This window comes from Centruroides vittatus, unplaced genomic scaffold, assembly GCF_030686945.1.
Source record: "Centruroides vittatus isolate TY-2023 unplaced genomic scaffold, ASM3068694v2 contig_3196, whole genome shotgun sequence".
NCBI lineage: Eukaryota > Metazoa > Arthropoda > Arachnida > Scorpiones > Buthidae > Centruroides > Centruroides vittatus.
Window position 1 is genome coordinate 80,750 of NW_027122054.1, and position 12,269 is coordinate 93,018.

General features: G+C 32.5%; 1 protein-coding gene across 1 annotated transcript in view; it reads left to right on the forward strand.

Moving 5' to 3' along the window:
- LOC136973542 (zinc finger protein 845-like) overlaps positions 1 to 8,788 on the forward strand; it is a 59,438-nt gene extending 50,650 nt beyond the window's left edge. Inside the window, exon 3 of the mRNA XM_067268269.1 lies at positions 7,727 to 8,788. Within this exon, the coding sequence (XP_067124370.1) occupies positions 7,727 to 8,755 (1,029 nt within the window). The 3' untranslated portion in view covers positions 8,756 to 8,788. The remainder of the gene's footprint in view (positions 1 to 7,726) is intronic.
- Positions 8,789 to 12,269: the final 3,481 nt, after the last annotated feature.

Genomic DNA, 12,269 nt, shown 5'->3' on the forward strand with positions numbered 1-12,269 from the left:
TTAACGTTTCAGATTATCTCTGTTTGTTAAATACACTAAAACAAATTAAACAAAAATTTTCACCGTAACAAAAAATAATTTCACTTCTTGACGTCGCACGAATAAAAATATTACTAAAATAACATAATTTACCAACAACCATCCACACAAAGATCAGTTCTTTCTGTGAATTAGTTTCCATATTTATCTTATACACAGGTTCCAGCCTTTAGGTAATAGCTAATAGCTCAAATAACTGTCCTTGAAAAGTATGCATTTAATATTTATATTAAAATTCCGAGTGTTTTTCGGGCGCTATAACGAACCTTATTTTCTACGATCGACTTGTTGGCAGCCGTTAAAATGTCCAGTTCGTGTATATTTTAATTATTAACTTTCTTATTACGTAGAGACATAAATAGAAAAGAACCAGTTGCGTTCCCATTATAATTTGCTAGAGAAATTCAACTTACATAACAGAACGGCCAGCGTTTAAAGTAAAAGGCTGTATAAGTGATATAAAAGGGACGTAGGAAGACTTTAACGACGAGTGTGTACTAGATGTATACTATTTAAATCCCTAGATGCAAAATAGTGAGTAAAGATTGCATATAAAATGCAATTATAACTGGATACCTTTTGCTTCAGTACAGACCAGCCGATATCTGGGAATAAAGAGGTAAAGTGACGTTAATGTTGTTACAAACCAACATGGAAAGAATTAAATTTGTCAGTAAATTTTTTTTTGTTTTAAATAATATATAATAAATTATATTTCTGTTACTGCACACGTGTGTGTAGAAAATTGTGGAAGTGACGTCACACTCGACATGTTCCACACCCATCAGGGAAAATATCCCTGCGTGAGTTGTCCCTACACTCTTGTTCGCGCGCTAGCGACAACAATTTAGCATTTTTAATGTCGCTTCTTCTTGTAGATGGAATGTATCATGTTAAATTAAAGTAGTTCATTTTGTTAATATCGATGAGTGCTTCTGTGTTTCTTAATAAAGTTGTTTTCAAACTAAGCAAATAGCCGGAAATAAAAACTCGTTCGTAACTTTTAAACGATTAATCGTAAGTAATTTTTTTAGTACCAATCGATTCAGCGTGTCAAATTACATCTAGATATATTTATATCTATTCGTTAATATCAAGTGTAAAACCTTTTTTTGGAAGGGAAAGGGTATCCTTTATACATAACGCATTTTTTAAATTTTATTTTCTTAAGACACCTCACTACTAAACGGATAAAAATTTTTGGGGGGGCGATGCGAAAAATAAGGGCTATAAGCGAAAACTCATCGGATTACTTACCGACTGTGCACTGTGGAAGCCGCCATTGCCTAACCTTGTTCAGGTCGCGGAATAGCACATCGGAGGCGGATGCTTACAAATCGTGTGACGTGCCGCGCTTTGACGTTGTCGGTCACGTGAAACGATTTGTAAGGAAGGTTTGAAAAGCGCTAGTCTAACACGTGTTACACCTATTGCTTTTAAGTAAAACATTTCCAAACAGAAAAGTCTTTATGTGGTAGCCTATTTATTCACACATTTTACATATAAATTATTGTTATATAACTTTACGTATTAAAATTAAAAGTAATTTGATTATGTTCTCTTTTTAAGAAGTTAATCTCGAAAAAATAAATTCTCCTTGTCAAATCTTAACTGGTGAATTTCGTTATAGAATGTTGCCGTGTTACAGAACCAAAGCGTAACTCGAACAAAGTACGTCAAACTGTAGTCCGCGGGCTGTCCACGTGGGTTGTTACAAGAGCAGTCACGTGTTATCAATAAGGGTGAATTCTGAACCTGTTCTTACATTCTGGCGGAAAGCGACGACGGTTCTTTGTAGTAGTAGTTTACGGCAGAAGGAACCGTGACCTGTTCCGCTGCTCAATTAGTTTCGTTTTAGTCTTCATTCTGCTGGTTTTATAAATTTACGAGTTGTGAAAGCGCACGTCTATATAAATACCCACACGGTGATGTAAGTGGTAAGTGTCATCTCGAGTTTTTTTATAGCACTCACATTTGTAGCGTTTAAATGCTATTGGAACCCTTCTTTTAAATTTTGTCTCTAAAAACGCATATTTCGAAATTACACATCCCGCCATGCATTTCTTTCTTTGTCTGTCGTTGGCAAATGTGTACAAACAACAGGCAGCGGACAATTAACACTTTTTGCGTGCGTTGTTTTTACAAATGCATCTTAAGGAATTTTGCTCTGTCACGTGACACAAGGTATGGTTTCCGGCAACGCGATAGAGCTGTAGTCAAGCGACGGACCGACTTCAAGCGAGGTCATCTGACACGATTTGTAAGAGTTTGCCGTCCGATGTGCTATTCCACGATGTGAACAACATTTGTAATGTAGAAATAAACGTTTCATTTCAATAATAAATATTCTATAGATTTAATATTTACTGAATTATTTTATTTTTTTTTTTAAATGTATATTTAATAGACATTCAGAAAACGCATAACGTTCTTTCGAGCGGGTATATAAAGTGCTATAAACAAAAATTCATAGGACTACTTATCGATTGTGTCCCGTTCGAGACGCCATTGCTTAAGCTTGCCGTCGTCTTAAAAGTTCACGTTGGACAGAGGATGAACACGAACCGTGTCACGTGACCCGATTTCGATTAAGGGGCTAGATTACCGTAATCTAGGGCCTAAATTAAGGTTAATTTAGGTTAATATATCGCTTTAATTTTGACGTCCTACGTTTCCGGAAGCTTACTTTCTCGCGGAAGAAAGAATCCGTTCTTTTTGCACTACACTCTGCAGGAATCACTTGATAGAGCAAACGATGTTTTATTATTAACACGTGGTTAGCTCTTTTATGACTTGGAAAGTTACGCTTCTAACATTCTATATCCAAATCCCAGTTAATATTTGACAATAACGATTTATTTATTTTTTTATTAACTCCGTAAAAACAATTAATAAAATAATAAATAACCGAATTTCTTTACAATTCAGACTAAATGCTTATAAGTATAAATTTAATATCTAAATTTACAACCATGTATGTTTTATATAACTGATCTCTCCAATTTTAAAATATAAAGTTATATAACAATACTATATAAGTTACTGTATGTAAGATGTGTGACCAATACTACATAGAGACTTTTTCTGTTTGGAAATAAAATATTTTATAACAGACGCAACACGTGTTAGGGAACTGTTGGAGTGTCTTTTAATAAATATTAATAAAATTCAGTTAATGATTACGTTACAAGTATACAAACTCTATATTAAATTCGTAATATTTACTAAAGCTGTTTATCGGGAGTTAATAGCAATCAAATGTCGTACTATTTTATATTAGTTTAACACAAAAACAAATTTTTAGTAGTGAAAGGGTCGTGGAGGAAGACAACGATATTACATTTACAGAGTAGAATAAGGAATAAACTCAATTAAATGTTATACGAAAGGTTAGATGTATATACTACTTTAACAATAAAATCTATATAAATAAAAATGTAAATGTTTGTTTGTTCCAAATCTTAAATCTCCGAAAGTTCTTCACTGATTGCTTTGAAATTTTGACACAACGTTGCATTAGAATACCGGCGTGTTTTTATATAATATAGATGAAGAAATTCCCCCGAGGGGAGAGGGACAGGATTAAGGCTTCCGTGAAGAACTCGGCTTTTATTATACAGTTTTAGAAGCGTTTTTGATTGCGTTTTAATATGGTACGTCAAGAGAATGTACACTAAGAAATATTATTAGAAATTACTCCCCGCGGGGGAAGTGTTATACAGTCAAACCTGTTTTTGTGCGGTGGATAGGGACCGCATAAAAAATCGCACGAAACTTCACGAGTGGCTATAAAAAATAGTTTTCGCAAAACAATTAAAAAAATATTGTTTTATGCGGTGAATAGGGACCGCATTAAAAAAGTCTCACATAGAAAATAACTCGTTTTAAAATCGTAGTCTTAGTTTCTAAGGAAATTACCTTTTTCTTCGCTTTGTTTTTGCCCTTATTTATTTTCAGGGATTATGTCTAAACATAAAATAAAAACCGTAAAATTTTATATCTAAATATAAAAAATAATACAGTACATTTACCTTCAATTTACGCTTTGAAATAAATCTTATCTTAATGGTCAGGAATGTGAAAGCACTTTGAAGGTTTAATTAACGTAATTTATTGTAGAATTTATTGACAACAGATGTCAGCACTTGACTGCATCGTCTTGTCTATCGTCTGTTTTACATATTTTTGTCCAGGTGGTGTTATGTTGACTTAAAAAATAAATTATTTCATTTTTCGCATATTCATGCAATAATATTACTATAATTAGTTCATTTATGCTATAATAAGTCAACGTGTTATAAATATTTAAGTTGTGGTCTTCAGTTTTGAATATTTTATATATATTTTTTATTTTTTATTTTTTATTTTATTCGAAAAATATCTGCAAATGTTACATGTATTGCTACTGGAAATCATATGTTTATTACAAAAATATATAATTTTGTTCGATATGAAGTGAATAAAGTGTATTAGTTCATTACATTAGTTGATAGCAGAATAAAATTTTGATTTCAAACACAGGTTTGATATAATGTGCGATAATTTTACAACGAATAAACGTACATGCATAAATTTTATATCGAATTGGGGTGTACTATAGATTACTCCCTATGGAATTTCAGAATTTTGATTATATATTTGAACTCAGGGGACCGAGACGAGTTCAACGGTACCCTATTTTTAGACCGGAGACGAAAAATAAAAAAAAAATTATCACACTTTTTCACTTACCATACTTTTTTAATGCTCTCATGCAGACGGCACCGTAGTTGCTAGTATTGCCATCTTGCGGTAAAGTCTGCAAACCGTGACGTCGGACTACGGTCATCTCCCGGAGCGTTAAACACGCGATACGAGAGCGGAGAGAGCGACGCGACTTCCGATCATCGCGCGATTGCCATTTCGGTTAATGTTACTTATGGCAGCGAACGTGGCGGCCCGACTGACCTCTCGTATGGGCGCCACCACACGCCGCCATGTGCTAAACTAGTGATCGATTCACGGTAGTTCTTGAACAAAGTAAAAAAGGGGGGAAACGTCTACTAAAGGCAATTTTAACGGCAAGCGACGGGACTCCCGATCGCGATAGCGAGGCCGACTTAGCGGAAAGCGACGCGACTCCCTATCATCGCGCGATCGCCGGAAAAAAGTATGATAACTTTTTTATTTTTCGTCTCCGGTCCAAAAATAGAGTATCGTTGAACTCGTCTCGGTCCTCTGAGTTCAGATATATACCCAAACACACGAAATTCCATAGGGAGTAATCTATAGTATACCCTCGAATTGTACAAAAGGATGGATATTCTATGTCTTCCTGGCTCAGTGTCAGCAAACAACTAGGTAACTAGACAATGTTAATTTTCACAAAAAGTTACAAATTATCAAGTTTATGTTTCAGCTCTGACAAATATTATTTTTTTTTTATAAATTTTTTAAATAAAATGTATTGAAAAATATCGTATTTAAAACTATAGATATTAATAAATGTACGTGATTTTTTCATATAGATATAATGATAATCTGATTTTTGGTGAATTTTTAAAATAATATCGCCTGACTGATCTATATTGCCTCAGGAGGGATCGCAAAATAAATGTAAACAAGATGTCGGGATAAAGAGTTGAACTGTTTATTAAATACTTTAAAAATTACGAGGTTTTAGGCAAACCTCGTAATTTTTAATGTTCAAGATTCTGTCACTTATTTTGATATTTATTTTTATTGTCATTTTAATTTTTACTTTTCGTAATCCATTTTGAAATATGGAGTGACTCAAAGTCATTTGGCAAATGAAGAAACAAATGTGATTAGAACTTTCATTTACTATATATTTTACAGTATTATTTTTTCGAGTGTAAGTAAGAACAACAATTATTATAACATATATATTTCACTTAAGAATTCCATCTTAGAATAGAAAAGTAGAGAAATAAAATCTACGTGACAATGGTCATAGAATAGATCGTATTTACTTCAATTTAAAATTTAGTTATATCAAAAAATCGAATATTTTAATATCTTGTTGGATTGTCTTTTCAACTCGGCGTTCAATCTATTTGGCAGTCATTGTCCATTAATAGTTTCTGTGTGGTGTTTACCAATTTTCTAATCAATGTTGTTCCAACGTAATTTTCACTGCATTTTTGTTACTAATTTTGAGTCTACAATTTTTTTTATCTAATTCATTTTAAAAATATTCGATTACATTTAGGTTTAAAGTCTGTCTGTGACTCAATCATTTTCGGCAATAGTACAGCAGCCACTTTATAATACTTGTGTTTTGGATCATTATCATAATGAAAATGTAAGATATTTATGATCCGTAGTTTTCCAGCAAAAGTTTTTACATTTTCTAACGAAATATATCGACACTCTTCATACATATTTCCATCATTAAACACATATCTATGCCCACACCATAACATTTCTTTTTCCATGTTTAAGGAAAAGCTTGTATAAATAGTTATTCTGTTCACAGTTTGACCAACAGGGCCAAAGATGATGTTCAACTTGCAGTCGACTGAAAATACAAGTTTATACTACTCGTAATATTTTATTCTCTGTTTTATATTAAGTAGTTACTCGATGTAAACGTTCACAATAATAGAACGTTTTATTCCAATTTTTAGTTATTTTTACGTAGCACTTATATTCTGTATGAATATTTTTCTTATAGACATCTTTTTAGAGTAACTTTGAAATAATTCACGAATGACACTTTATCAGAAAAAATTTAAAATTACCAGAACAGATTTCTGAAAAATTTATTGGAATTTTTGAGAATGCGTAAACTGTTCATTTGTAAATTTCAAATAATTTAAAAATAGAATTTACATATTATAAAAAACTTAGCGTAGCTAATACAAATTTTAATCACTTTACAATATACATTGAAAATAAATATCTGATACTTGAAATCGTTTTATTTTTTCCATTTAGCTAATTTTCACCCTTAGAATACAGTAAACAGAAACTGAAAATGAGAAGAATGAAATCCATCATTCACTCTTAACAACTTGTATTTTAGTTTGCCTACATTGTGAGTTTTTCTTATCGAGAATGTCTTATAAGAGAAGTATACTTAACACACATCATTTAAAAATGCAATATTCTTTTTATTTAATTGAAACATATTATACAAGTTTACATTTGACAATAGGAATGAATAACAATATGAATAATACATTCTAACATTAAACTCATGTAAATTTAAGTTTAATAGAATTTATTTCATGTATGTTGTTATTACTTTCAGACGTTCTTTGGATGAAACAGAAAGTTTTGAAGAAAATATTGTCCAAGATTATAACAAAATTGTATATTAGATACATTGCTTTACTTACATCAGTGCTCTTTGTTTAAAAATATAAAAGAAGCGGGAGATCACTTCAATAGTTATAAAAAAAACATTTATGAACATACAAATACTCTTAAAATGTTTTACAGAAATTGTTTACTCTAATATGTTAACCTGATTAGTTGTTTTTGAAAATACAGTAACACAATATATTTATACACAAACATTATTATCTACAAAATTACTTTCTTGTGTGTTTTGATGCAGAAATGTTATTATAGATATAAAAATTATTATATAATAAATTATTATTATTAATTTAATTATTGTTCTTATTTAAGAAACTTTTTTTATACATCGATAAAATATTATTTAAAACAATTTTTTAATTGCAGAGAAATGGAACAAAAAAAATATTCATGTAAACACTGTAAGAAGAATTTCAAAACTAAACAAAGTTTGAAAACTCATGAAAGAATACATACAGGGGAAAAGCCTTACAGTTGTGACAAATGTAAACAGAAATTTACACAAAAAGGAACCTTAATTGCACACCTTAGGACCCACACAGGTAAAAAGCCTTACACTTGTGACGAGTGTAAAAAGAAATTTACACAAAAAGGAAGCTTAATTACACATTCTCGTATCCACACTGGAGAAAAGCCTTACACTTGTGACGAGTGTAAACAGAAGTTTTCAGTCAAGTCACACTTGATTAAACACCTTCGGATCCACACTGGAGAAAAGCCTTACAGTTGTGATGAATGTAAAAAGAAGTTTACAGGAAAATCAAGCTTAAATGAACACCTTCGGATCCACACTGGAGAGAAGCCTTACACTTGTGACGAGTGTAAACAGAAGTTTTCAGTCAAGTCAAACTTGATTAAACACCTTCGGATCCACACTGGAGAAAAGCCTTACAGTTGTGATGAATGTAAAAAGAAGTTTACAGGAAAATCAAGCTTAAATGAACACCTTCGGATCCACACTGGAGAGAAGCCTTACACTTGTGACGAGTGTAAACAGAAGTTTTCATTCAGGTCAAACTTGATTAATCATCTTCGGATCCACACTGGAAAAAAGCCTTATAGTTGTGACAAGTGTAAAAAGAAGTTTTCACGAAAGCCAAACTTAATTGCACACCTTCGGACCCACACAGAAAAAAAGCCTTACAGTTGTGACGAATGTAAGAAGAAGTTTACACAAAAGTCAAACTTAATTGCACACCTTCGGACCCACACAGAAAAAAAGCATTATAGTTGTGACGAATGTAAGAAGAAGTTTACACAAAAGTCAAACTTAATTGTACACCTTCGGATCCACACTGGAGAGAAGCCTTACAGTTGTAACCAGTGTAAACGGAAATTTACACAGAGGACAAGCGTAATTAGACACGTTTGGACCCACAACAGACGATAGCAATATTAATGTTAATTATGTCCAGCGAAATTAATTCGACTATTCATGTAGATTGATTGAAAGATGTAAGCAAACTGGTTTGAAATTAAAATATTTTTCAAATTTCCGAAAAGTTTCAAGTAAAATACATTTCAATATTCAATATATAATGAAAATGTTATTATGTAAAATTTTATTGAATAGAGAATTGTTTCATAGATACTTGCGTGTGTTAATTACAGTTAATATTAATTTATTCGATTGGTAATTAGGACAGTGCATATTTTGCTTTAATATGTAATACAGGAAATCCTCGTATATTCAAACTGTACTATTTGTTCCGGCCGCGGATGTACAAATTTACAAGGTATTCTCTTATTTTGAAACTGGACGTGAAAATTTTGTCCGAAGTGCGATATGCCTACGTTAACTCGTTTGTTTAGGTAAATGTGCCTCCAGAGTAAATTATATATTATAACATGTTAAAAAACTTCGAGCAATAGTAAATTACTAGCGTAATGATATATTTTGAAAGAATATCTTCAGGCATACATGATGCTGACATTACATGTTTCATATATTTATATATTACACAACCTTATGTGCATGTTTAAAATTTACCTCATTTTTTGACAGACAAACGTTGCCATGTTTTAGTAAATCTTTTCATGTTTATTCCGGAAAGTGTAGTGGCAGTACGCTGATGATCAATATACGACCTTTCCATTTAAACCAGAAGTTACGTTATTTCATTAAATTAAATTAAATATGTACAAAAGTAAAACAGATAGTTTATTTAATTAAATTATACCAAGGGGTAAAAGCAATTTTTATAATAATTACGTTATTTCAGTTCTAAATTTTTTTCTAAAACGAGTTATTGACTAAGTTTCTAAGAAAAAGTATAATGTACAGTGGCAAATTACCTGGATACGTTTTCTGGTAGAAAAATTAGCAACGACAGATTCATAAAATTATCTTCTCATTTTTCGACCGTTAACAACAACAATTTAATAGCATGAATGTTCCTAATAGAGAAACCTAACCGCAGAATATCAGAAATTTTCTACAAAAAATATAAGAGTTATTAAATAGAACAGGCAAATACTCTCTAAATTTCAGTTTTCGGTAGAAAATAAACGTCATCTTTCGTATCCTCAAAACCACGTGACTACGGATCGACTCATGAAATCACGTATATAAGCTTCACGTACCAGTTAGAAAAACGTTTATACTTACAAGCTGACCTTTTAAAGTTATTTTAAAAATGTTTGAATATTTAATACTACTTTGAATTATCAAATCGCTTCTAAGATGATTTTTAAATTTTATATTATGTATTGAGTTTTATGTTATTTGCCTTTAATTGTTTTATTGTTACCTTTTTCCTGTGTAACGTCTGATTTGAAAATGGATCTGTGGGGACTAGTGACATTGATGGGAAATTCGGATCGTGTTTTCTTCTAGCGCCTAGCAAAATATTTCCCCAGATTGCCAGATATTTGAGCAAGGAAACTTCGGTATATTTTGTTTTTCCAATTTCTACAGCTGAACAAAATAACTCCTGAAGTCAGCTTGCTCTGGTGGCGACTGTTCAACAAGGAGATGGCCAGACGTTCGTCTCTCCGATTGGAACGAAACATGGCGAGCAAGTAGCCCTAAACACAAGTAGTTTTTCCTCCAAATAAATGGACTCACTTTTAAAGCGTTTCTGAAAATCGTGTTTGTGAAAATCGAATGTTTAGCTTATAAGACTGGAAGTTACATCTGTCTTCAGACAATAGCCGTGTGGATAAGGTGCCAGACATTAAAACTACGGAATGTACAATGCAATTTTAGTTTTTTCAAGTGTAACGTAATTAGTTTATTATTCGGCCGTAACATTAGCATTATTATTACTATTATTCAGTGGCCTGGAATCCATGGTAGTTGTAAAAGCACCGCTTTCCTTGTATTTTCTAAAATATAAATACATACTTTGCGATTATTTTTATATTTTAACGCATTATGTATTTTATTACAAATTTCTGTACTACACGTGAAAAACAATGATAAGATTGCTATTGTATATTCGAATATAAATTCGTAAATGCATATTCCGAACAAAAGCGCACTATTGTCGAATACGGATACCTTTCTTGCTGAAAATATTTGAATAGTGTAAAGGAGCAGATTACAAGCATTCGCGCCTGCGCTTTACAGAGCACCAACCTCACGGTTTTTTTGGTAGATGCTACACATCAAAATATCGTATAACGCTTGCAATGATTCTATTCCTTAGCCACTGGTAGGAAGCTATTTCACTAAGTGCATTGTTTTAAGATATAAAAAGTAAAAAAATATTCAATGTTATTTTTATGTACGTTTCTTTACACAGCTATATTTAATTATAATTTTCTTTTAATTATAATTATATTAACAGATTTGCAGACAAAATCTTTACAATTTCTATCGCTTTTAGACGTTAATAATTTTAAATATGAAAAACAATTTCCCGAAGCGAGTTTTCATTCTTTGAACTAAGTAAATTTTATGGAGAATTTTTTGATTTATCGAAATTATGTAGTGAATTGCAATATTTATATTCGTTTCCAGACTATGTTTGTAAGCGACTCTTAGACATGGGGATTCTGTAAAGCAGTGGCGTGCCGTCGATGGAAGCGCCGATTCCACTTTACAATGACCTTCCCTTGAATTTTATAAAATATAAAATTTCATATTTTAACGTACTTTGCGTTAATTAAAATTAATATTTTATTATAACCGCATTATGTAATAATCCCCAGGAATTTTTCGGGGCGTGGTCCGTTCGAATATGTCGGGCCTCGTCCCTCACCACCCGGTCGCCTTATTGTGGGCCTGGCCGAACCCATAATGGGCCTTCTAACAGAGGCCTTCTTAGTGCCCACAGGGCGAAAAGAGTTAAAAAAACCCGCATTATGTATATTTTACAAATTTCTATACTACATGTGAAAAAAACGATAAGATTGCTATTGTATATTCGAATAATTCGGTGGCAGAAGGAATGTCGAAAACCGGGTCAGTTTCCAATCAGTCAGATTATATAGGTATTGCACATGCGGTTTACAGAGCACCAGCCTCACCCGGTTTAGCTGGTAGAAGCAACACACGCGTAAAGCATCTAATTTTATATCCCGGACTGGTTCTGAGCTGTTAGCCGCCTGCCTGTCAACTTCCAAGCAGCCAGATTATAGGCATTGGCGCATGCGCTTTACAGAGCATCAACGTCACGGTTTAGCTGGTAGAAGCAACACACGCATAAAGCTTCTAATTTTATATCCTGGACCGGTTGTGGGCTGTTACCCGCCTGCCTGCTAGATATTCGGCCGCCTTCGCCCGATTATGTGAATCATGAGTAGACTAGATCAACGGCGGACAACCCCCGGCTCGCGGGCCAGCTACGGCTCGCGAAAAGTTTCTATCCGGGCCGCGAGATCTTGAATAGATTATTAAATTGGAAAAATAACTAATTAATAGTTATCTTTTCAATTCTTTGTAATTTTCAAAAACGATA